At 42.2% G+C, this 26,987-nt stretch overlaps 1 protein-coding gene across 1 annotated transcript in view; it reads left to right on the plus strand.

Moving 5' to 3' along the window:
• The window catches only part of LOC112219947 (transmembrane protein 132C-like), a 117,917-nt gene that overhangs the window by 45,096 nt on the left and 45,834 nt on the right, over positions 1 to 26,987 (plus strand). Inside the window, exon 4 of the mRNA XM_024381438.1 lies at positions 22,192 to 22,378. Coding sequence (XP_024237206.1) covers positions 22,192 to 22,378 — 187 coding nt within the window. The remainder of the gene's footprint in view (positions 1 to 22,191; positions 22,379 to 26,987) is intronic.

The raw sequence follows: 26,987 nt of genomic DNA on the forward strand, positions 1-26,987 counted from the left end.
TTGGATAGACTACCAGACCCTTTTCAGCCATACTCTGTAGTTAGAAGTAGAACTCTTCTACAGGAGAAAACCTGTAGAATACCTTAAGTTTGTAGTGCATTTGATAGACGGAATGTTTCAATCTTACATCCTGTGGGAATCCTATACTGTCTATAGAAAACTGAGAGAGCCCAATCCGTTATAGCATTCTCAGTCTGTGTCATTCTCAGTCAAGTTCTAGTGTGATGGAACATTTTATTGTTTGTGCTTTTAAAAAAAACTGCATTTCTGTGTTCTCTTCGTTTTTCTAATAACCCATTTCTGTGTTCATGCAAGTGACTGATTGAACGAATCTTCACTATCAGTGAAGATAGGTTTGGCAGTACGCCCGGACCCTTGTTTTGAAAAGGATATCTCAGTGTCAAGGTCTCAGCTTCGAGAGAAGAAGCCTCATGAGGTATTGGTCTGTCACATGAATGAAGCAAACGATAATGATGAATTAATTATGAATGATGAATAAGCTAAATCATGCAAATAACTTGTCTGTATATAAGAACTAACGGGACTGCCTTGATAGAGCTCCTGAATCGACATGTGTATTGAGTTAGTTGGAACCTCCCCAGCATGTTGATACTAAAGAATCATTCATTTAAGATTGAAAGAAAGAAAGGGGGATACCTAGTCAGTTGTACAACTGAATGCGTTCAACTGAAATGTGTCTCCCACATTTAACCCAACCTCTCTGAACCAGAGAGGTGCGGGGGGCTGCCATAATCAACATCCACGGTGCCCGGAGAACAGTGGGTTAACTGCCTTGCTCAGAGGCAGAATGACAGATTTTTACCTTGTCAGCTCGGGTATTCGATCCAGCATCCTTTCGGTTACTGGCCCAACGCTCTAACCACTAGGCTACCTGTGTAGAATTTCCACGACACTAGCATTAACTACAGCTATTCACTCAGCTTTTACATGCACCGTCACCAAAAAACATTAGCATCAGCACTCCAAATGCTTTTATTTCCACTTGCTTACTCTGAGTACCCCCTATCCCCCATGCCATTCCTGTTGGTGTAGTCCATTAAACAGGACTGTCTGGACAGAGTTAATGAGGCAGCTGACCCCTGGGTGACCATGTGGTGACCTGCACTCTTACTTCTGCTTCTCCACCTCCTTAATCTGCCAAATATGCGGGACCCCCCCCCCAGAACCATTTTCTCAACCCCTCCCCGGTCTGTGTCCAAAATGGCACCATATTCCCTATATAGTGCATTACTTTTGATCAGGGCCCATAGGAGCTGGAGTTTTAAGCCAAATAATTAAAAACATGCTTCACTATCCAAATACATATGGAGGGGAGTGTAAGAAATAGGGTGCCATTTGGGACACTGCCAAGGTCGCCAGTCCAAATAGCTATTGGAGTGCATGTCCTTTCAACATGCAGATATAGGGGAGAGATACAAGTCAAGGCTGGATGTAAGGAGGAGATGCTATCCATGTAGATGATCTACAGATGTAGGACCTTAATTTGATCACTCGGTTGCAGGACAACTTTCCTGCAATACAGGAAATGTAAAACTTGTGGTGTATTTAAGGTTTGAAAAGGCTTCTGAAGTTTGTCATTTCCAGTTTGAAATGTCAATTGACTTTCCCTTACAAAAAAGGTGTCGATCCTATGAAAATGTCTATTAATCGTAATTGTAGAAAGCCAGTATGACAGTTTGCAATCAGGCTAGAATGGAAGGTGTCTAGGAGAAAAAATATTCAAAAGGTACTCAAAACCATGAATAGGAATAAGCCAAGGAGGCCAAGATGCAAAAATATACTTAAAAACTTTGTGACTCCCCATCCCGGGTCCGGGAGCGTAATGCAACAGAGATAAATCTTCCTAGAAAATCTTCCTATTCATGAAAATCACAAGTGAAATATATTGGAACACAGCTTAGCCTTTTGTTAATCACCGTGTCATCTCAGATTTTCAAAATATGCTTTACAGCCAAAGCTAGACAAGCATTTGTGTAAGTTTATCGATAGACTAGCATAGCATTATGCCTTGCTAGCAGCAGGCAACCTTGTCACGAAAATCAAAAAAGCAATCAAATTAAATCGTTTACCTTTGATGATCTTCTGATGTTTTCACTCACGAGACTCCCAGGTAGATAGCCAAAGTTCATTTTTTCCCAAAGTATTATTTTTGTAGGCGAAATAGCTCCGTTTGTTCTTCACGTTTGGCTGAGAAATCGCCCGGAAATTGCAGTCACGAAAACAGCGAAAAATATTCCAAATTAGCTCCATAATATCAACAGAAACATGGCAAACGTTGTTTATAATCAATCCTCAAGGTGTTTTTCAAATATCTATTCGATAATATATCTGTCGGGACAATTAGTTTTTCAGTAGGACCGATTGGAGTAATGGCTACCTCTGTATTTTACGCGAGAGTCACCCTCGGAGCCATCAGGTGACCACTTACGCAATGTAGCCGCCTACGGCTATTCTTCAACATAAATGCGTAAAACTACGTCACAATGCTGTATACACCTTGGGGAATACGTAGAAAGCGTAAGCTGGTTGATAGCATATTCACAGCTCAATAGGGACTCATTGGAATGCAATGCTTTCAAAATATGGGGCACTTCCGGATTGGATTTTTCTCAGGCTTTCGCCTGCAACATCATTTCTGTTATACTCACAGACAATATCTTTACAGTTTTGGAAACGTTAGAGTGTTTTCTATCCAAAGCTGTCAATGATATGCATATTCTAGCATCTTGTCCTGACAAAATAACGTTTCTTTTCCAAAAATTTAAATACTGCCCCTAGAGTCGCAACAGGTTTTAATTTAATTCATGCTCAAAAGAATACAAAATGTGAAAGTGCAAGTTAATATAACATTTAACTAAAACGGAGTATACATTTCAGCCTTATGCCTTCATCAGTGCTGTACGAACAAATGATGAAGACACATACTTAAAACCGCTAGCGTCCCACCTCGTCAACAGCCAGTGAAACTGCAGGGCGCCAATTTCAAAAACAACAGAAATCCCAAAATTAAAATTCCTCAAACATACATGTATTTTACACCATTTTAAAGATACACTTGTTGTAAATCCAGCCAGAGTGTCCGATTACAAAAAAGGCTTTACGACAAAAGCACACCAAACAATTATGTTAGGTCAGAGCCAAGTCACAGAAAAACACAGCCATTTTTCCCAGCCAAAAAGAGGAGTCACAAAAAGCACAAATAGAGATAAAATGAATGAAAATTTTGATGATCTTCATCAGATGACACTCATAAGACTTCATGTTACACAACACATGTATGTTTTGTTCGGTAAAGTTCATATTTATATCCAAAAATCAGAGTTTACATTGGCGCATTATGTTCAGTAGTTCCAAAACATCCAGTGATTTTGCAGAGAGCCACATCAATTTATAGAAATACTCATAATAAACATTGCTAAAAGATACAAGTGTTACGCATGGAATTTTATATCCACTTCTCCTTAATGGAACCGCTTGTGTCAGATTTTAAAAAAACTTTACGGAAAAAGCAAACCATGCAATAATCTGAGTACAGCGCTCAGACAACAAATCAAGCCATGTTGGAGTCAACAGAAGTCAGAAATAACATTATAAATATTCACTTACCTTTGATGATCTTCATCTGAATGCACTCCCAGGAATCCCTGTTCCTCAATAAATGTTTGTTTTGTTCGATAATGTCCATCATTTATGTCCAAATACGGCCTTGTTGTTCGCGCGTTTAGCCAAGTATTCTAAATTCATGACGCGTGATCATTAGGAGCAGACGAAAAGTAAAAAAGTTCCGTTAGTCTGTAGAAACATGTCAAACGATGTATAGAATCAATCTTTAGGGTGTTTTTAACATAAATCATCAATCATGTACCAACCGGAGAATTCCTTTGTCTTCAGAATTGCAATGGAACGCAAGCTAACTCTCACAACACATGAACGCCTGTCACCAGCTCGTGCCTCTCTGGCAGACCTCTAACTCATTCCCCTCTCATTCGCCCCCACGTCACAGTAGAAACATCAAACAAGGTTCTAATGACTGTTGACATCTAGTGGAAGCCTTAGGAAGTGCAACATGACCCCATAGACACTGTATTCGATAGGCCAAGAGTTGAAAAACTACTAACCACAGATTTTCCACTTCCTGGTTGGATTTTTTCTCAGGTTTCTGCCTGCCATATGAGTTCTGTTATACTCACAGACATCGTTCAAACAGTTTTTTAAACTTCAGAGTGTTTTCTATCCAAATCTACTAATTATATGTATATTCTAGCTTTTATGGCTGAGTAGCAGGCAGTTTAATTTGGGCACGCTTTTCATCCAAAATTGTCAATGCTGTCCCCTACCCTAGAGAAGTGTTAAGGAGACACACCTGCTATGTGATGCAACAGTTGCAAACAGATAGGCGTCCCGTCAATGGGACAGTTGTAAATCATGCAGCGCCTTGTCACGATCACAGATTTTAGAAAAACAACAAATGTCGGTACAAATAAGTGTCTTATATCGGCTGAAAGCTTAAATTCTTGTTAATATCACTGCACTATCCATTTTACAGTAAGCCATGCTATTGTTTGAGGAGAGCTCCTAACAACAAAACACTTTCACTGGGATAGGTTTGATAAATTCACCTCTGAAGGTGAATTGTGTACTTACATTCTGAAATCTAGCTCTGATTTATCATCCAAAGGGTCCCAGAGATAACATGAAGCGTCATTTTGTTAGATAAAATCATTTTTCATGTCCTAAAAAGGTCCAAATAGCATGCACGATGGATTTTGTATTTCCACTCGTTCAATTTGCAAAGAAAGGAATATGTGAAGATCTAACCCGAAACGTTGTTTCAACCAGTCAAATCACTTTCACATGTATTCCTCAGAGATCCTAGAATGTAACCAGACTTCACTATATCATTAGGGGTGTAGTATATCCTGTAGGACACCATATTTGCTCAGAGAGCGACGCCTTCATGGCACGCTGATGAAGCGGGCGGTCTCCACTTGAACAAATAAGCACAAATCGGGGTCAAACAAAGCTAGCTAGATAGTCAATGAGCTGGGCTTTATGAGAGTATCCGGAAACACTGTATCTGTCGTAAAATGTAGCTACTAACCTTGTACAACAGCATGCCTTTTCCTTTTGGACAAGAATATTCAGAGTTAAGTTATGAAAACTGGTTGTTTTGCAAATGCTGAACTTATAATATGGCTACTAATACTGAAAAAGCTAAATCAAAGTCCAAGTATACAGATTTGATGATATTCTTGCAGAAAAATGTAATATGAATGCAAATGTTTCCTTCACGATTTGCCCAAATTTACCTGGGTGACATCACACTAAATGTCATGCAGTTCGCTCATACTTCAAGTTATTCAGCTTTGCATATACAGTGCTGCCATCTTGTTGACACCACCGGAAAAACAACCAGAGTGATGCCTCGAACTGGGACCTTTTTGTTGCATTTCAAAGACGGTGGTAGAATTGTTTTGCTTGTTTTTTTCTTTGTATTTTCTTCCAACAAATCCAACCTGTTATATTCTCCTACATTCAATTCACATTTCCACAAACTTCAAAGTGTTTTCTTTCAAATGGTACCAAGAATATGCATGTCCTTGCTTCAGGGCCTGAGCTACAGGCAGTTAGATTTGGGTACATTACTTTTGGTGAGAAGATTTATTAATTAAGGAGACACACCTGCTGTGCATAACAGGTGCAACCAGATAGTTGCTTAGATACTGGCAAATATGAAGAAAAAAACCTGTGAATGGCACATAAGGAAATGTCTAGCACCTGGTGATTTCAGGTCATTTCTTCTGATGCTCATTGATGTATCACTGTGATGCTCATTGATGCGTAACCGTAGTTGACTGAACGTAATGGGAAAGGGGGATACCTAGTCAGTTGTACAACTGAATGCATTCAACTGAAATGTGTCTTCCACATTTAACCCAACTCCTCTGAAACAGAGAGGTGCATGGGGCTGCCATAATCTACATCCACGTTTTCGGGGACCTAGGGAACAGTGGGTTAACTGCCTTGCTCAGAGGCAGAATGACAGATTTTTACCTTGTCCGCTCAGGGAATCAATCCAGCAACCTTTCGGTTACTGGCCCGCTAGGCTACCTGCAATGCCAGTGTATTGCAAGCAACATGGACAAGACAGTGTATATAGTGATCCACAGGTAATTCATCTGTTGATAGTGTATTCCTTATTTGTGACGAAAGCTCTGAAAGGGTTTCACTTTTCAATACCTGCACAGGCCGCACAATTGCAGCAGGGGAAGAAACCATGGGCATCATCCAGACGTTCGTTAGGAGATTTCGATGCATCATAAGTGTCTGCGTGCACCAGCATGTCCCTGAGGCTGCAGGACCTGGAGTGAGTGAACAGGGGAAGATTATGAAAGGCATCAAAGCCCACAGTTTGCAAATACATGCCAGTGTTGTCCAATAATGTTTTAATGTCAGAGCTGTAAGGAGTGTATGCGGTACAGCACACCACAGAAAGTGATTTATTTTTTGTGACGTTTGCCTTGTAATGCGTCACATCTGTCCATAGCCCGGCCTTTATCGGAAGTCCAAACTTTCTGTGGAGTAACCTCTGTGGAAATTCGATTCAATGATAAAATTCTCATTTCGAATGCAGATGTGTCTGAGTAAGAATTGGCTGTACTGCAAGCACCTCTTCAAAGAGTCAGGGTGGTAGCTTGATGCATGCAGAAGGCCATATTTTTGTCCATTCTTTTGACATCGAGGGTAGTGTAGAATAAATTGTAAATAAAATTACATGTCTAGAAAATGTATTTTGGCAGGGTCACATACCAAACTGAGGTGATTTGGGGTCAACTAAGCCATTGTCATACTGATGGAACGAGCCAAGTTCCATTTTGGTGCTTTTACATATGATAAAAATGTCATCAATATACAGCAGCATTTGTAGAACACAACATTACAAGAAAAAATATTTTTAGAATAGATATATTTATCTTCAATGATGCATATAAAAAGGTTGGTATTTTCATGGGCGAAGGTAGTGCCCATCGATGTGTCCTCGGTATTATAAATAATAATAACAAAAAATTGTTCTTAGTCAGTACCAACTCAGACAGGATTAGGGTCAGCTACAGAGTCTTAGGTAATGGGAAGCCGGTTGTGGGGAATGTTGGTGTACAACAGTGGAGGCTCCTCAGAGGAGGAAGGGGGGATCATTCTCCTCAGTGAATTTCATAAAAATAAAAATAGTTAAACATTAAAAAAGTGATCCTCGATAAAACTATACTAAAAATATTCACGTTACCAAATAATTTATAAAAACACACCGTTTTGCAATGACGGTCTACAGTACCCTCTGCACACTGTAGGTTAGCACCATGTTGTAGCTGGAGGACAGCTAGCTTCTGAGCTCTTCAGAGCTCTTGCAGCATGAACTGACATGTTGTCCACCCAATCAAACGATCAGAGAATGGCCTCCCAAGTGGCACATTGGTCTAAGGCACTCCATTGTAGTGCTTGAGCCGTCACTACAGACCTGGGTTTGATCCCTGGTGACTTCGGTCACCAGTTGTATAGTGTTTCCTTAGACACATTGGTGTGGCTAGCTTCCAGATTAAGCGAGCAGTGTGTCAAGAAGCAGTGTGGCTTGACAGGGTTGTGTTTCAGAAGACTCATGGCTCTTGACCTTTGCCTCTCCTGAGTCTGTATGGGAGTTGCAGCGATGAGACAAGACTGTAACTACCAATTGGGGAGAAACAAAAGAGAAAAAAAGATCAGTGGATGAATCTAGTATGGAAAGCATCAGCTACAGCTAGCTAGCACTGAAATGTATAAAATAGTAGCTGACTCAGATATTTGGTTGTATTTTTTTTAAACGTTCACTTTCATTTAGCTAGAGAATGCAGCTAGCTAGTTTAGCCTACTCCAACCCCCGGCTCAAACAGAAAAGAATACTTTATTAACTAGCTGGCTATGGCTATCCAACAATGGAACTCTTCCAAGTCAAGGTATGCTTTAGGTTTGATTAATTTATTGCCGTAAGCGTAACTGCTGTAGTGGAAATTCTATAGGAAGAGAGACTGGAGATTCTTCAAACAACAACTTTATAATAGGATTAGCAAAAATGGAGCAATCAACAATCATTCAAATAGTTCAGAGTTGAAAAGCCCAAAGAACAGAGTTGGCTTTCAGCTTTTATCGAAAGTACAACCTCTTGTCTACGTGGGAGTTTAGCAGGTGTGTGGAAACAGGGCCGGGGAACAAAGTTGTAAAAAGTAATTTAGCTCATCTGTGCAGATCAAGATGTCAGCTATCGCCACCATTCTCTGTTCCTACCTGCAATTCCCACATAGCTAAATTCCTGCCGATTGTAAACACAGGAGGGTCCCACCTAAACAGCTCATAAATCTGTACGCTCAGATTTATGACTAAGTCACACAAGACACGTTTGTATGAGTAAAAAATACTAGCATACAGTGGGGCAAAAAAGTATTTAGTCAGCACCAATTGTGCAAGTTCTCCAACTTAAAAAGATGAGAGAGGCCTGTAATTTTCATCACAGGTACACTTCAACTATGGCAGACTAAATGAGGGAAAAAAAATCCAGAAAATCACATTGTAGGATTTTTTATTAATTTATTTGCAAATTATGGTGGAAAATAAGTATTTGGTCAATAACAAAGTTTATCTCAATACTTTGTTATATACCTTTTGTTGGCAATGACAGAGGTCAAATGTTTTCTGTAAGTCTTCACAAGGTTTTCACACACTGGAGACTGGCTAGGCCAGAAAACGTTTGAAAACGTCATCTCCAAAAGGGAGCCGTTTAGATAGGGAGGTTTTAGTGAGCAAGAGATAAACCTTACCATCTCTGTAGTCGACAGTGTCCTTGAATGTTCAGTTCTTGTAGGTATTCCTCCATTAGGGACTTCAAATCCTCCTTAAATCTTCTTAATGAGGATTTCAGTTTCTGTTCTTGTTCATCAATGTCTGTCTGAATACTAGTGAGTTCATTCTGTTTGAGGTAAATGACGAGGACAGTTAGGTCCAAAGAAGCCTTCTTAGGCAAACCTCCTGATTGTATCAGCTCAATGTGTGGTCTGATGTGTTTCATGATCTTCCCCTGTTCACTCACTCCAGGTCCCGCAGCCTCAGGGAAATACTGGTGCGTGCAGACACTTATGACTCATCGAAATCACCTAAGGAATGTCTGGATGATCCCCGTGGTTTCTTCCCTGCCTGTACAGGTGTTCAAAAGTGCAATACCTTCAGATCTTTCATCACAAATAAGGAATACACTATCAATAGATTCATTACCTGTGGATCTACTGTAGCAATGTAATCTATCTACTGTCTTGTCCATGTGTCTTGCAATACACTGGCATTACACGCAGACAACTACAGATACGCATCAATGAGCACCGCATTGCCATCAGAAGAAATGACCTGAAATCAGGGCTTAATGAGTAATTGGACCTTGCATGTTTCTTAATATTGTGTCTACACGCACCAGTAAACCCCCGCCATGCCCCCCTTTTTTAGCCTACTTGAGTATTTCATTCATATCTATTGCTTCTGATATTGTTATGTAGCATAGACCATTGTCTTTTTAAATTTTGTGACATTTGAGAATCAACAATTTCTCATGTTCTACATATTCCTTGTTAACATGCATTGACTCACTATTCGCCAGTATCTAATCAACTGTCTGTTTGCACCTGTTGCGCCTTTTACGCATAGCAGGTGTGTCTCCTTAAGTACATGTCTTAATTAAGGCATGAGGCTGAAATGTATGCTCCATTTTTGTTACATTTTTTATAGTACCTTGCACTTTCACTTTTTGTATTCTTTTGAGCATGGATTAAATTAAGTATATTATTTTTGCTTCTCTGCCTCCTTGGGTTATTCCTATTCATGGTTTTGAGTGGGAGTACCTTTTCAACTCTACATTAATTAGAATCCACATAATAAGTCACATTTCCTGTTGCTGCATGATTATTTTCCTGCTGTAGCAAACTGGCTCAAATTAAGATCCTACATCTTTAATGTGATGTCTTAGATATGACATGAGAGGGGGGTGAAGAGGCAGGGGAGATTCTGAGTGGGAGCTGGCAGTATAAATCACAGAGGGAGATTAAATACATTTAATTACATTCACTTTGGACGGCCATTTTGAGAATTTTCATTATTGATGACAGGTCCCCGTAAATAAATCAGCATTTAAAAAAAAAATGATGATCCCATCGGCTTAGGCCACCTGCATTATGGGGCCTTTATGATTTCATAACCATGCGAAGCCCACGCAAAGCGACCAGATTCATACGCCACTCACGCAAATTAAATAATGCGTGATCGATGCCCGGGATCTTTCTAACGATCGCAACGCTCCTCCGCCTGCCTTGCAAATCCTTCTTAATATCAGTAAGTAGAGTGTCACCCATGCATTAGCGCTCACACAGATAAGCATTGGAATGGAAGGATGATAGTTTAAAAGGATTGTGTAATACAGTTAATTCGGAAAGTATCCAGACCCCTTGACCTTTTCCACTTTGTTATGTTATAGCCTTATTCTAAAATTGATTAAATAATTTTTTCCCCTCATCAATCTACAGACAATATCCCATAACGATGAAGCAAAAAGAGGTTTTTAGAATTTTTTGCAAATGTATATACAAAATGTAAAACTGATCTCTGTACTTTGCTCCTTTCATCTTTACCTCGATCCTGACTAGATTCCCAGTCCCTGCCGCTGAAAAAACATCCCCACAGCATGATGCTGCCACCACCATGCTTCACCGTAGGGATAGTGGCAGGTTTCCTCCAGACGGGTTCTTGGTCACCTCCCTGACCAATGCACTTCTCCCCCAATAGCTCAGTTTGGTCGGGCGGCCAGCTCTAGGAAGAGTCTTGGTGGTTCCAAACTTCTTCCATTTATGAATGATGGAGACCACTGTGTTCTTGGAGACCTTCAATGCTGCAGAAATGTTTTGGTACCCTTCCCCAGATCTGTGCCTCGACATAATCCTGTCTCAGAGCTCTACAGACAATTCCTTCAACATCATGGCTTGGTTTTTGCTCTGACATGCACTCTCAACTGTGGACCTTATATAGACTGGTGTGTGCCTTTCCAAATCATGTCCAATCAATTGAATTTACCACAGGTGGACTCCAATCGAGTTGTAGAAACATCTCAAGGATGATCAATGGAAACAAGATGCACCTGAGCTCAATACTTATGTAAATAAGGTATTTTATTTAATACATTTTAGAATAACCCTGTAACGTAACAAAATGTGGAAAAAGGGAAGAGGTCTGAACACTTTCCGAATGCACTGTATCTTCATACGTTTACTGAACTCTTCCTCCACACCCCCTAAACATCCTCATCTCCCTTCTGCATTCAGTGGGACATGGTGCTGGTAGTGTAGAGTGGCTGGGCCTGTGGACTATTGCTACGGAGAGATGACCAAATAACAAGATTACACCTGAGAACTGATCAGAGGTGTCACCCTGCTTAAGGATACAGTGTTACAGTAATTAATGGTGGCCTGGTTCTCCATGCACTCCCACATCCACTCCTATTGGTCATTAACATCCCTGCAACATGATGCACAGCACTGCCAGTCATCATTGGAATCTGATTGCATTGTGGGACGTCAGCTCTAATTCAGAGCAGTAAATGTGGCTCCAATGGCCTCAACTCACCATTGATTAGCTGTTTTCCTTGGCGGTGTGCCTTGAACTTTGCGCATTGGCCTCGGCACTGAATGTCTGAGGGTCTCCTTATAAACTAGAGAGGGCTGGATATCGAACCCCTGCTCCATTCAATCTGCACTCATCATTGTTCTGTCAATGAGGCTTTCCTTGGATGACTCTCCAACACAGCGATCTCTGCCATATCCACATATTGTTGGGTATTCAGAATAGATGTAAATATCAACACATTCATAAACTGCAGATGCAGTAACTGGGAATGAAAAGAGGAAAACATCCGTAATTGAGATTTCATGTGTATATTTATGCCTATAACTTGGGCTAAATGGACACAGCACAGATCCCAAAATACACACAGGCCCTCATATAGAACATATTACTCACCAGCTTCATATGCCTATTTCCCATGGTAACAAATGCACATTGAGAATGATGAATTTCTGCTTCTGCTAATCTAATGCACTGGGGACGGGAGGGAGGGTTCCAGTGCCAGGAACACCACATTGACTGTCTACTCTAGCCGCTCATGTGAGGAAAGAAAGAAAAAAAACTGAAGAGAGGAGGAGAAAGCGAAGGGGAGCTGTCACAATGCACTGGAGGAGGATTGCTTTCCCTAGCGCGGCCCGGGGCCGGTATTACCATATCATGAGAACAATCCATCAAATTGGGGTAAATTGTACATGCTGTTTCAGGGCTATGTATACAGCAGTAATGAGATCATGGATACGATGGAGAGTAGGATGATGCTTCTAGCACGTGCTATGGTTTGATTGTGTGTTAACATGGTACACAGAGAAGAACAGACTCATCCCTCTCATACACTTGTTCATTCATCCGTCCAGAGCTCACTTTTCATCCACTCCGCTGTTAGCTGGGGGGAAAAACATTGTCTCACTCAGTGATGTAGTGGAGAAAAAAATAGGTGGGTAAACTCATTGCTGATCGAGGTGAAAAAATAAACGCTCTCTATACTTTCAAAGCATATTTCCGCAAAAGGTGGGCAAACTGTTGGGCAAAAAAACAAGTGAGTAGAATATCTGAAGTTAAAGACAGCTCGTCTGGCATTTCAGCCCGTTCTCCCTCTCTCGCTAGACGTATACAGCAGTCTTGTATTGTTGATGGCTTGTATTCTTTGTGTAGGCTGTGAACTAGCTGTCATGTCCTTGTTATAATGGTGTACAAACATACAGACATCCCAGCAGGAATTATCCAGTGTCTTCGAGAATCTCTCTCTCTCCCTTTTTCTGACTGTGTGTGTATGCGTGTGTGGACGATACTAGGACAATATTAAGGATATAGTAATATGAAATCCCAGTACTTCCCTGTAACTGTGTTGGTTGGGGGAGAGAGTTGAGTTGCGTGCAGCATCATGTGTGTTGGCCAGGGAATAGAGCTGTGTGTAACACCATGTGTGTTGTCCATTTAGTTGAAGTTCCTTTAATTAGTCCTCCGATGTCATGGACGACTTCCTACAATTACCGATCGAACTTCCATCTTAGCAAACGGGAAGTGGGTAGGGGGCTCTGGGTGGTGCAGGAGTCACTAAACTCACGGTTCCCTTTTTAACAATTCCTCCTCTCAATCATAGAGAACTGCAAATTGTATTAGGTTCCATTAAAAATAAAGATAGCAGCCCGCATCTGAGTGTCTGACATGCATGATCCCCTATTGTGCCGAATGAGAAGTGGAAGAGAAGAGCTGTGTTGTGACTGTTTTGTTGGAGATTCTATTCTCTCAAACTTGAGCGCCAATTTGCATGCGCGCCCGGTGTTTGTGAGTGCACGAGCATGTGATTTTGCGTGTGCATTCCCCTGCTTAATTATGCTGATTGGGGATTGTAACTCATTGCCCCTCACAGCACGGGCTGTATTCCAAACACTTCCAGACACACCCTATCCCTCAGCCCTCAAATTAGGTGGACACTTCTGATGACGTATCATGACGTCTGACGAGTATACACTTGCAGGGAGGAGGGAATCATTTTTAAATGGACCGCCCTTGCCCGCAAATTCGTCACTCGTTCATCTTTCTGATTGAGAGGGGGTCAGATACTTATTTCCCTCATTAAAATGCAAATCAATTTATACCATTTTTGACATGCGTTTTTCTGGATTTTGTTGTTGTTATTCTGTCTCTCTGTTCAAATAAACCTACCATTAAAATTATAGACTGATAATTTCTTTGTCAGTGGGAAAACGTACAAAATCAGAATGACTATTGCCCTGTGTACAAAGCAAGGTTCATACAGAAATTGTTTGTCGAGATCGGTGTGGAAGAATTTGACTGTCCTGTATAATGCCCCGACATCAACCCCATTGAACACCTTTGGGATGAATTGGTTCCGACAGTGCAGTATTCGAACTCCGACTGTTAGCCATGCCTAATCGCCCAACATCAGTGGCCGACCTCAATGCTCTTGTGGTGAAAAGTAAGCAAGTCCCCACAGCACTGTTCCAACATCTAGTGGAAAGTCTTCCCAGAAGAGTGGAGGCTGTTGTAGAAACAAAGGGGGAACAACTCCATGTTCATGCCCATGATTTTGGAATGAGATGTTTGACGACCAGATGCCCAGATACTTTTGGTCATGTAGTTTATCTTAAAGATTTGAACCGTGGACCGATGCGTATCGGTGAATCGTTACATCCCTAGTATTTTGCGTATCAGCTAACCATATCATGGTTGCATGCCACGTCATTGACTGTGCAGTCGGGCACCACACTGCTATACCATATGATGTGGTTAGCTGATACCTATCTAAGGCATTGTAAGATCTGGCATGCATCAACAGAGGAACACGACCAACATTTTATAGCAACCTGGTAACCGACTGCACAGTCGATGATGTGGTATGCAACCATTGGTTGATGCATGTAATGTCTCAGCAGGGGAATGCTACCAACATCTGTGGTGCTGCTCGTGGCAATGTCACCTCTCTGAGTGCACCTTTAAATGAAAGTAAATGTCAATTTGAACCACCAGATTCAGGATCTTGAAAATCCCATAAAAATGTTGCCAAAACATTTACTAAATCTAAATAAAACGGAACATAATGAATTTAATTGGAGTTAGTTTTGGAGTTGATGTTAATAGTTTCAGTGTAGTTTTAGTTTACTATAATGACCTTGCATTAAGGAGGATATATGATGTCTTACTTTTTATGGGTGACAGGTGGTGCTCTAAGGGTGCTCTGGGTGTTGTATGATTACAGATGGCTTTGGGATACACAGCTTGTCAGTGTTTGGTTTCGCTCTCTGACATGATTGAGCACTTTGCCTTTTGTTCACTTGTACATAAATTACTTCAACACCGTCTGTAGTGGTGTATACCAGTCATTCACTAAGACAGGTGTCCTTGGCATTTTATAATGCAGCCATGATCTGGCTTGGCTTACTGTAGTACCTGCTCCACTAATCTCTATCTATCTGCTCAAGGACAGCCATAGCTCATCAGCTGCCCTGCCCTGGCCTAGCCCCATCATGGAGTTCTCTACTCCCAGTCTGTCCAGCTCACTGGGAACATGCCTGAACATAATTATGGACAGTAATGTGGCATGAACACTCTCCTGAGAGGGACACAGACTGGCTGCTGCGGCGTCGCTTTATTTCCATTACCCTCAATTCAACTAAATTCAAAATACTTAATTTATTCCACAAGGGGCAATTATGCTGGATGAGCCCGGCAAATGAGAAGGTAGGTACATACATCATGCATATATAGACATACAACATGAAACATTGGCATACTAATTAGACCCTTGTGTTTTCCCATATTACTGTAGCAGACCTGAGGGCAAGTCTCATGAGTCTCACTACACTCGGACTGGAGTCTCACCACACTCTCACTGGAGTCTCACTGGAGTCTCACCACACTCTCACTGGAGTCTCACTGGAGTCTCACCACACTCTCACTGGAGTCTCACTGGAGTCTCACCACACTCTCACTGGAGTCTCACTGGAGTCTCACCACACTCTCACTGGAGTCTCACTGGAGTCTCACCACACTCTCACTGGAGTCTCACTGGAGTCTCATTACACTCTCACTGGAGTCTCACTAGAGTCTCATTACACTCTCACTGGAGTCTCACTAGAGTCTCACAGTTGTTCATAGCCGAGTCACCAACAGGCACTGGAGACACAACCGGATTGGTTGTTGGTGTTATGGGGTTGATTGATGTCATTGCGGATCCTCTTCGGACCCTCCATAGCCCACAGCTCATTGGCTCTCCCATTACACCTTCAACCAATAGCCTGATGGGTATTGGCTTCCTTCCTGCTTTGGTGTCCATATTCATGTGATGTCTGGTAACATTTAAACAGTGACTCTTTCTAACAACAACACTCCTCTATGGTATTAGTGTTGTCATGGCTGAGAACTACTGAGAATTTAAGTTTAGTGTCAGAGTAAATATGCTGGGGAGTAATGAATAGTTTAAGTATTCATTCATTGCCTTTTGTAGGACCTTGCTCTGGATAAATTCTGACTCTCTAATAGGCTTCCTCTTCACCTAGGCTGCAAACTGATTCAATTTTACATTTACATATTACAATATGACAATATTAAACACACATAGAACATGTACTGGATGAGAAGATCGGAGGAGCAGGGAATGTAACCCAGTCCTTTCTCTGAACCACATTGCTGTTAGGACACAAGTGGAGGGAGATCACAGCAAACACTCTGACAGGGCAGACATGCAGTGATGTTGGGTGTATTACTCAACAATGACCTTATTGCTATACTGTACTTCATTTGAAAGCATTGAGGAAATAACATCCTGGCCCCGCCGTGTCACTTCCTGTACGCTGCTACTTTGTCTTCTTCTGGGAGCAGTAACTACCACTACACCCTCGGATCCATATGCATGCACACACATTCAATATATGTTCACTCAAGCACACATCACATACATACAAGATGCAGTTCCAGTCCCATCCTCTTCATTAAAGATGATCAGTATCTGGTAATATTTCAAACTACCTTTTCTCCAATATTTGATATTTTCTCCTTCTGCCCTCTGCGGCCTGTGGGATTATGTTTGTTTCAAATCAAATTGTATTGGTTTGATTTTTATTGCGGATGTAACAACACACTTGAGCTTCTAGTTCTGACAGTGCAGCATTATCTAATAAGTAATATGTAACCATTTCACAACAAATAACTAATACACACAAATCTAAGTGAAGAAATGGAATTAAGAATATATAAATATATGGATAAGCAATGTCAGAGCGACACAGACTAAGATACAGTAGATAGTATAGAATACAGTATGTATATATGAGATTAGTAATGCAAGATATGTAAACATTATTAAAGTGACTACTGTTCCATTTATTATTAAAGTGGCCAATGATTTCAAGTCTGTGTATGTAGGCAGCAGCCTCTCTGTGCTAGTGATGGCCATTTTACAGTCTGATGAACTGAGATAGAAGCTGTTTTTCAGTCTCTCTGTCCAAGCCTTGATGCACATGTACTGACCTCGCCTTCTGGATGGTAGTGGGGTGAACAGGCAGTGGCTCGGGTGGTTGTTGTCCTTGATTGATGATCCTTTTGGCATTCTTGTGACATAGGGTGCTGTAGGTGTCCTGGAGGGCAGGTAGTTTGCCCCTGGTGATGCGCTGTGCAGACCGCACCACCATCTGGAGAGCCCTGCGGTTGTGGGGGGTTTCCATTTCAGGCGGTGATGCAGCCCGACAGGATGCTCTCAATTGTGCATCTTTAAAAGTTTGAGGGTTTTAGGTGACAAGCCAAATTTCTTCAGCCTCCTGAGATTGAAGAGGCGCTGTTGCGCTTTCTTCACCACACTATTTGTGCGGGTGGACCATTTCAGTTTGCCAGTGATATGTACGCTGAGGATCTTAAACCTTTCCTCCTTCTCCACTGCTGTCCCATCGATGTGGATAGGGGGGTGCTCCCTCTGCTGTTTCCTGAAGTCCACGACCATCTCCTTTGTTTTGCTGACGTTGAGTGAGAGGTTATTTCCTGACACCACACTCCCAGAGCCCTCTCTGTAGTCTATCAAGTTGTTGTTGGTAATCAAGCCTACTACTGTTGTGTCATCTGCAAACTTGATGATTGAGTTTGAGGCATGCATGGCTAAGCAGTCATGGGTAAATAGGGAGTACAGGAGGGGGCTTGTGGTGCCCCAGTGTTGAGGAGATGTTGTTTCCTATCTTCACCACCTGGGGGCGGCCCGATCGGGAAGTACAATTGCACAGGGTGGGGTTTAGACCCGGGGGCCTTGAGCTTAATGATGAGCTCGGAGTTTACTATGGTGTTGAATGCTGAGCTATAGTCGATGAACAGCATTCTTACATAGGTGTTCCTTGTCCAGATGGGATAGGGCAGTGATTAGTGTGACGGCGATTGCATAGTCTGTGGACCTATTGGGGTGGTAAGCAAATTCAAGTGGGTCTAGGGTGACAGGTAAGGTGGAGGTGATATGATCCTTATGGGTGTGCGTGTGTGTTTGTGTGTGTGTATGTGTATGTGCATGTGTGTGCATGCACGTGTGAGTGTGTGCGCATGTTTCAACTGCCCACTTCTATCCTGTAAAGCTCCAGGTCTTGGCCCCCATGCTGGCTCTCTGATTGAGTTCCCTGCTCCCCCAGTAGGGGGGCTGAACCTTCCAGAGCTGCCCCAGACAGAAGCACTCTATCTTTGCCACTGTCCTGCTGAGTCTTGGCCTCAGACAACTTCCAGCCCACCACAGAGCACTAGCCCTTACCTTTGACCTATTGGAATTGAGATTCCTCCAATGATTAGCGCTCATGCCTGCCTAGCTACATCTCCTCTGCCTCTACTTCAAAGGCCCTGTTTAATTCCTCCCCACCACAAACACACATACACACTCACAATCCAAACAGGCCCGCTGTGGCACGGCACAAACAGTATGCATCACAGCTTGGCGGCTTTGTGTTGGAATTGACTCTGTTCTTTGATGTATCATTGTTGTCACTGCTAACCCAAAATCTGCTCGCCAGAAAGGATCCTCCTAGAGTCTCCAAGGAAAATAGTTTTTTCCCCTGTGTTTTCTCAGCCCCATTCATAAAGGTGTTAGGCTTAAAGAACACACACCACTGCTACCCAGGCCCTTCCTGTTGAGTAGATTCCATCTTACTATTTAATTTTTGAAGGGCTGTAATTTCAATCTGTCATACTTTCGTTCCTTCCTGGAGTCCTTTGTCACCACAGCTCTCTGATAGAGAAGAATCTCACTAAGCTGAAAAATGAGTTATTGTGTGTATACGTTTTTGCACGCATGCTTTTTTAAGGGCAACTAGCTCTCACAGTCTCACGTCAGAATTAGACATTCATCCATGTTTCTCAAACGTCAAATTTCTAAGTTATTCCAAATGTCAAATTTCTAAGTGTTTAAGGTTAAGTTTAGGTATAAACTCCAAATTTTACAGCTAAGGCATTAACTCCAAAATCTTAAGGTTAAGTATTAACTCTGAATGGTTAAGGTAAGGGTTAAGGTTTGTGATAGGCTTAAAACAAACATATCAAAAACAACTTTCTATCGCTGGATTCGAACATGCACCCTTTGCCACCAAAACTCCAAATGTTTAAGCTCAGGGTTAAGTTTAGGCATTAACTCTGAAATTGTAAGGTTCATTATTAGCTCTGAATGGTTAAGGTAAGGGATAAGGTTTGGGATAGGCTTAAAACAAAAATCTCAAAAGCTACTTGTTATTGCTAGATTCAAACATGCTGCTTTTGGCACTGGTGGCCGATGCTAACAGCCATCCTCCATCCCTGTCCACAATGCCCTAGCAAAACTGAAACCTACTTGTATTTAACTTGTATTTAATAGCGCTCACTGTTGCTCCAGTTCCCAAGTCATCACCCAATGTCCTCAGACATGGACGGACATCAAATACTGACATGTATCATGGGTGACCTGGATGTGTAAGCGTGTGTGTATATTCATCAATGCATGTGTATATTCTTGACTGCTGTTAGCTCGTTGACACACAGGTCGATACAGCCCGATGATCCAGGAAAAGCCTCTTGACACATCACTCTCAAACTCAGGGTCTCCGGAGTGGCACACTGGTCTAAGGCACTGCAGTGCTTGAGATGGCACTACAGACCCTGGTTCAATACCAGGCTGTATCACAACCAGCTGTGATTGGGAGTCCCATAGTGCAGTGCACAATTGGCCCACCGTCATTAGGTTTGGCCGGGGAAGGCAGTCATTGTAAAGAAGAATTTGTTCTTAAACTGACTTGTCTAGTTAAATAAACACAGTAACTACACTATTGTGTCTCTTGTTCTATTTCTTTCAGTGTTTGTCTCAGGCATGCATCTTGAAGGAGCAGAAAAAGCAGCTGGTAGCTGACTCTGTGCTTTGTTCAGTTAGACTAGTGTTCTATGGAAATGTTGCTACCTCTCTCCGGATGCATTGAAAGGGCAAAGTATGGTTATGTTTATAATGAGACACAGAGGGAAGCAGGCTTGACCTCTCTGGCCAGCAGACTGCAGCCATTCATAATCCTCAACACATGCCATGGCAATTCCAGCCACCAGTTCACATACTGCCCTCTGCTGGACGCTGCATGGGGAGAGTGTGTGTGTCAAAATGGATTTGAACAGAATAGAAAAGGAACAAGATAAGTACACAGTATCTTTTTATGATTGAGCTTTTCTGTCTTGCCCAAGAAAATATTTTTGCAGTGCTGTTCCCGCATATGTTGCAGTCTGTCCTCCAAAACTCTGCAACCATAAGCTCTCAGTACACATTGATCTCACGACCAGTCCTTGAAGTGTGTGTGTAACTGAAATGCTTAACTAGAACAGCTTCTGGGAGTCTCAAATGGAAAATATACTCTGCTAGAATGTTCGGCTCCAAGATCTTGGATCTCAGTGTTCTCGCCTTGTGGATTGTGGCATTGCTCCTGTTGCACAATATGACAATAAGGACACAACTTAGCTGGTACAATATCAAATCAAATCAAATGTATTTATATAGCCCTTCGTACATCAGCTGATATCTCAAAGTGCTGTACAGAAACCCAGCCTAAAACCCTAAACAGCAATCAGTGCAGGTGTTGAAGCTCGTTGGCTAGGAAAAACTCCCTAGAAAGGCCAAAACCTAGGAAGAAACTTAGAGAGGAACCAGGCTCTGAGTGTTGGCCAGTCCTCTTCTGGCTGTGCCGGGTGGAGATTATAACAGAACATGGCCAAGATGTTCAAATGTTCATAAATGACCAGCATGGTCAGATAATAGGTCTGGGACAGGTCGCACGTCCGGTGAATAGGTCAGGATTCCATAGCCACAGGCAGAACAGTTGAAACTGGAGCAGCAGCACGGCCAGGTGGACTGTTTACAGCAAGGAGTCATCATGCCAGGTAGTCCTGAGGCATGGTCCTAGGGCTCAGGTCCTACGAGAGAGAGAAAGAAAGAAAGAGAGAAAGAGAGAATTAGAGAGAGCATACTTAAATTCACACAGGACACCGGATAAGACAGGAGAAGTACTCCAGATATAACAAACTGACCCTAGCCCCCCGACACATAAACTACTGCAGCATAAATACTGGAGGCTGAGACAGGAGGGGTCAGGAGACACCGTGGCCCCATCCGATGATACCCCCGGACAGGGCCAAACAGGAAGGATATAACCACACCCACTTTGCCAAAGCACAGCCCCCACACCACTAGAGGGATATCTTCAACCACCAACTTACCATCCTGAGACAAGGCCCGAGTATAGCTCACAAATATCTCCGCTACGGCACAACCCAAGGGGGGGCGCCAACCCAGTACAATACAATACAGGCATCAGTTTCCAACCAACTCATTCTCCTGTAGATTGTGTAATGCCTATCTGTGTCAGTGAGCACTTTCCTTGAACACTAAGAGGCATATCATACTCCACTTAACAAAAACATCAACAGTTACACAAGAGGGTTTGTTTCTAAGTAATACTTGGCATTGACAGCCAGTTTCAGGATCCTGGCGCAAGTTGTAGTTTCAGGATTCCAAATGCACCTTTGTTTGTTTGCCAGGGATGTTTTGTATCTAGTTTTATCTTAGATAAAGACTGCCAGGTGACAGACAGTCAAGCAGCCTGATCAAATAGAAGGCTCAGCAAATCAAATACGTTTAGGATTTTTGTATTCATTGTTTTTCCGCGTCTTTGTTTGCATCACAATCAGTGGAGAGTCAGTGTTATGCTTTGCCAAGGAGGATCAAAAGTCAATTGCTTTTATCTCCCTCATGCTTCTGGGGGAGTGTGTGGCAGAATTGAACTAAACTCTGTTTGGGTTTTCATTAGATACATGTAACAGCTCTTTTTGTTGTTGTTGAAATACTTGTCTATGTGGCACCTTTTCCCTTCTATATTAGCGTCTCTTTTTGTCTCACTGATGATAATAATGCCAATGCATCATAACACCTTTTCTAAACACCAAAGATCACTCGGCAGACAAATAAAAACCACCTCTGTTTACCTCTTCTCCCTTCTCCCCCAGGCCAGAGACGGGCTACCAGAAGGTCCTCCAGGTGGATCTGGAGGTGAACGGGCTGCTGGACCCGCAGGGCAGCCGGGTGGTGACGTGGCAGGTGGAGTACCCTCTAACTCGCTCCCTCACTGACGAGGTCCAAACCCTCATCCGCCTGGCACCACAGGACCTGGGTGGCATTGTGCCACTGGCCATGGTGAGTGGAGCCCCGGAGGAACCAGAAAGAGTGTGTGTGTGTGTGTGTGTGTGTGCAGCTTTACCTCACATGGCTGACTGCACTCTGCAGGAGGCTTTGTCTCTCGTCTCTCCAAGGCTGACACCTGCTGTACCGAGTGTTTTTTACCTATCTTTGCAATTCTAAACACTCATATCATCGATTTCCCCCCGCTCTAATGCTTTGATGTCTTTGTCTCAGTCTACTGCCTGCGTCTGGAAAAAGCAGAGGAAAGTCAAATTGCTCTTACAGTTAATAAGAGGAATTTTTTAACCTTTTAATGATATGATCATTTTGTGTTGGCTGTGAAGCTAGGAGGCCATTTTGAAAGTGGTGTGTCTGAGTAGTGAGGTGAACAAGCTGAAATTCCATGTTGAAAGCCCAAACCTCTCTGCTTTGTTTTAACACTAAGCTTGCACTTCTTAATTGGCTGTAATTTGGCTAATAGAGCTTTCGGTACTTTCCATGATTGAGAAGGTAATTGAGTTTGGACACAGGATAATCCTTTTAGAAAGCGAATGGATACTGTACATCAGCAAGTGACTCTAGACAACCAAATGTATTACAATAATGCATATTTATTTATGATAAATTGTTTGCAACTGTTTGGCTTTCAGTGTTGCTGTAGATGTGAGTTTTTACACCATGAAAATAAATATATACGCTGCAGGCAGATTTTTTGTAAATTTTCCAAACTGCAGATTGTGGCGGGTTATGGGTTATGTGGAAATCAAATACCTTCTAAGCTCTTATTATGGTAATTGGTGAGAAAGCACTTCACCCCCACAAACATTTATGTATTCAGCCCATGACAGCAACACGGAGACTTCTACTGTGTCTTTAACCTTTGGTTGGCTCCATTCTAATAGGTCTGATATTTCCCCTTTTGTCAGAAAATTAGCTTCTCCTGCTTCTGTAGCTGCTACCAGGGTCTGCGATGTAACAAAGGAAAGCATAGACTTTAGTTCAATCCTTTTATTAGCTAGTGAGGACAGTAAATATGGATCTCTGTGGAAAACATTTGAGAACATCTTGAGTCTTGTCAAGTAGTAGTGGGAGCCAGGTGTGATTCTGTCTGTAACGGCTGGGGTCCCATTATGTTTGTGCCAATGCCCATACACTGAGAGAGACATGGTCAGGCTACGGTTTTCTACTCTTATTAACTTTCCTCATCACACACACACACACATATACACAAACACAGCATGTTGACAGCTTTAGTTCCGAGTGCATGGCCCATCCATTATTACTTTATGACTCATCCCTGGCTTACATCTTACAAGTAGACATGTGAACCCAGTGGATATTACACTCTGAGAACAGGAGATTGAAGATAGAGAGAAAACATGATTACAGTCAGATAATAATGGGAGCTGTCTGTCTTGGCAGGGGAAACCACGAGGTGTAAATCATCACCGCTACTCTGGACATAAAGTGCCACCTGTCCTCACTCACCCATAGACCCATTGGTCCTTTGCCTCTGTGCCTCTCCACACAGTCACCCTCTTCATTGTCTTTCTGGCAGGAGAGGGGGAGTGTAAATAATAGAAAGGAATTAGAAAGGAATTCAGGACTACGGACCGCACACTAAACAATGAACATGCAGAGGGAGGGAGAGAGAGATAGAGAGAGAGGGCGAGAGGAAGAGCGAGACAAAAACATTTGCATGCGAGAGAGACGTGTGAGAGAGCAAGCAGGGAGGGAGAGAGAAACCGTCTGTTTCGTTAACAGACTTGAAAGAGTACATTTAATCAGAGGTTAGTCAAGTACGGCACCCTGCATCCTTCCCATGCTTAGTTCGTGTTCAATTTCTAGTGTAGTGTGTCTCTTTACTCTCATTATAAGAAAGCTCTTTATATCAGAAACACTATCATTCGCATTTCATTAACAACCTCAAAGCTTGCTTTAGGTCAAATGCTAATATTAGCATTATGCTCATAGTTCCATAACACTCTAATCACTACCATAAGCATTTCTCTAACATTGTCCAATGGACTAGTGCTATTATCTGAAATAACCGGGGTTTACCTAAATGTAAGTGTTCCAAGCTGTGCCTACATTGGTAACGTGACTGCTAATGACAAAGTGTCGACAATGAGGACAAACATTCAGTCATCCCAATGTCAAAGTAATGTCCTCTAACCTCTAAGCTGTACTGCATCAGTGATTTATACACACAACAATCACAACATCATACCAGCCAGAGATGACAGCCTCCCATCGTTTATGCTGTTTCTCTGTCAGGAACTGTGTTTAGATAATGACATTGAAGTCAGTCAGTGGTAATAGTAGCCTACTGTAGCTAGCTTGCAGATTGGGGCTGTCTGCTAGTATGCTAGCATACTAAGTATCCTCTAAGAAGCATTTCACGAACTGACATAGCAGCCAGTCAGTGGTAATAGTAGCCTAGTTAGCAGAGTGGGGCTGTCCGCTATCATGCTGTGCAAGCTAGTCTCTAGGAAGCATTGGCTGTCTTCATGGGCATTTAATACCCCTCATAACTTAATTAAGTTCTCTTGTGGATATGTTGGATTTTAATTCACTGCTCTATTTTCCTGGTGTGTGTCGACAGCACTAATTCTCTCTCTCACGTAAAAAAAAGCTAATCTCTGTCCTTACTCCCCCTCTCACCACACTCTTAAATCGGCTGTGAGAAAACATAAATCAAGCAAAGTAACGCGTGAAAAGTCAGCTCCCATCAAACGTTCCCCAGATTCTGGTGAGGATTTGTTTTGTTTCTGCTGATAGGGCTTGACGGCTGCACTCTCTCTCTCTCTCTCTCTCTCATTCTCTATCTATCTCTTTCTCGCTTGCTCTTTCACCCTCTCTCTCTCTTTCTGTACCATTCTCTATGAGGCCTCTCTTAAAAAAGCAACATCTGTTTGTGTCAAGCTTCATTTACAAGACTAGCCCTTTCTGTGTTTGTGTGGTGTGTGTGTTTGTTTGTTTTCATGTTAGCTTGTTTTTGCTCTCCTCATAGTGCCAGACTCCTGCCCTCATAGCAGCTCAGAGAACAGGGCAGGGCCTGACTTCAGCACACTGAAGAACCCAAGCTCATTTGAATCAAAAGGCCTTCAGAACCACTAACGGTCTCCTGCAAATAAACAGGCTTCATCACAGACAAGAAAATAAAATAGCAGCGCTTTAATATTTAGTCCCTAACAGGAATCAGAACTCAGTGACAAGCTGGTAACAAATACACTATATCCAAAACCCACAGATTATCAAGCCCACAATTTGTGTAATAAATCAATATGTAATTAATGAGGAGGGTATAAATCACAGTGGGTCCTGATGAAATAATCAATATTGGTATTTATTACTTCTTCAGGTGGCAGAATGCCCTCCAAAATAAATCTTTATTTGCTCATACCCAGGCATGAGAAATCAGCAACTACAAACTCTAATCCAAGTGAACAGTAGAATGAGTCAAGGTACAATCCAGTTGGCAATATGTGAGACATGTAATTTGTGAGAACCACAATAATTTCATAACAGATGATGCCTGCCATTAAATGGTCAAGAATCAGCTGTCCTGGCACCCCAATGGTTCAATGAGCTCCCCCCTGATGCTAGGACAGCAGAGTCCCTGCCCATCTTCCCGAAAACATCTGGAACCCTACCTTTTCAAAGACTATCTTAAATAATCCCACAGCCTCCCCCATTTCCTAACACCCTTGCATTTTGTGAACTAACTCACACTTGACTTGATCCATCTAGCACTGACTTTGCTGATAGCTACTTTATTGAGGAAAATTGTATTTACTATGACTAAGGTATGTGGCTGTTTCACCTAGCTATCTTAAAATGAAGGCACTAACTGTAAAAAGCTCTGCTAAATGACTAAAATGTAAATGTTATGAAAACTGGTGATTGAACTAGCCTACTCTTTCCTTCCCTTGACCTGTTGGAAATGACTGACATATCTCTGTGAATGATGTCGTTGATGAAATGCCATTTTCATCTTTACATTCCATTTATCAGCCAATGCATTTTCAGCCTCCTGCACATTGCTGTGCCTGCCGCCCACATCCCTGGCCATATCCATTGAAAATATAACATTCTCATAGTGTATTGGACTTACTGGTTGAAAACTGTTTATTTCTCTGGGGAAAATATGGGTTTGTGGAGATACAGAAAACAGCAATGTCCTCTCTCCTTAGCTTTCAGTTATTGCCATAGGTTAGAGGTGTGTGAATGTATAGGTGATGCGAGAATGTCAGTTTGAATGAATGTATGGAGAATGGAAGATTCTTGGTTTGATTATTTGATCCTATTGAATTTGAATTGACTGGAGTACTTGGTTTTGAATTGGTAATTTTAGTGCCCTGACTTTTTCCTTGACATGACCTGACCAGGAAACATTTTTAATTTGAAATGAATTGGAGGAATGATTGGAGGAATTATACATATTTCTCTGGGTGGTGGACAGTTTACCTTAGCATCCCACCGATCTCAAGAGGCGCGTCAATAGAAGCAATGCAGAGCTGCGATGGATTATAGTATCAAGTCAATGAATAATGCAGGATGTTCAGACAGAGTCATGGCCTTGGATAAACTCTATAGCAGGGTTCCCCAACTGGTGGTGATT

Source organism: Oncorhynchus tshawytscha, linkage group LG20, assembly GCF_018296145.1.
Source record: "Oncorhynchus tshawytscha isolate Ot180627B linkage group LG20, Otsh_v2.0, whole genome shotgun sequence".
In the NCBI taxonomy this organism is placed as follows: Eukaryota; Metazoa; Chordata; class Actinopteri; order Salmoniformes; family Salmonidae; genus Oncorhynchus; species Oncorhynchus tshawytscha.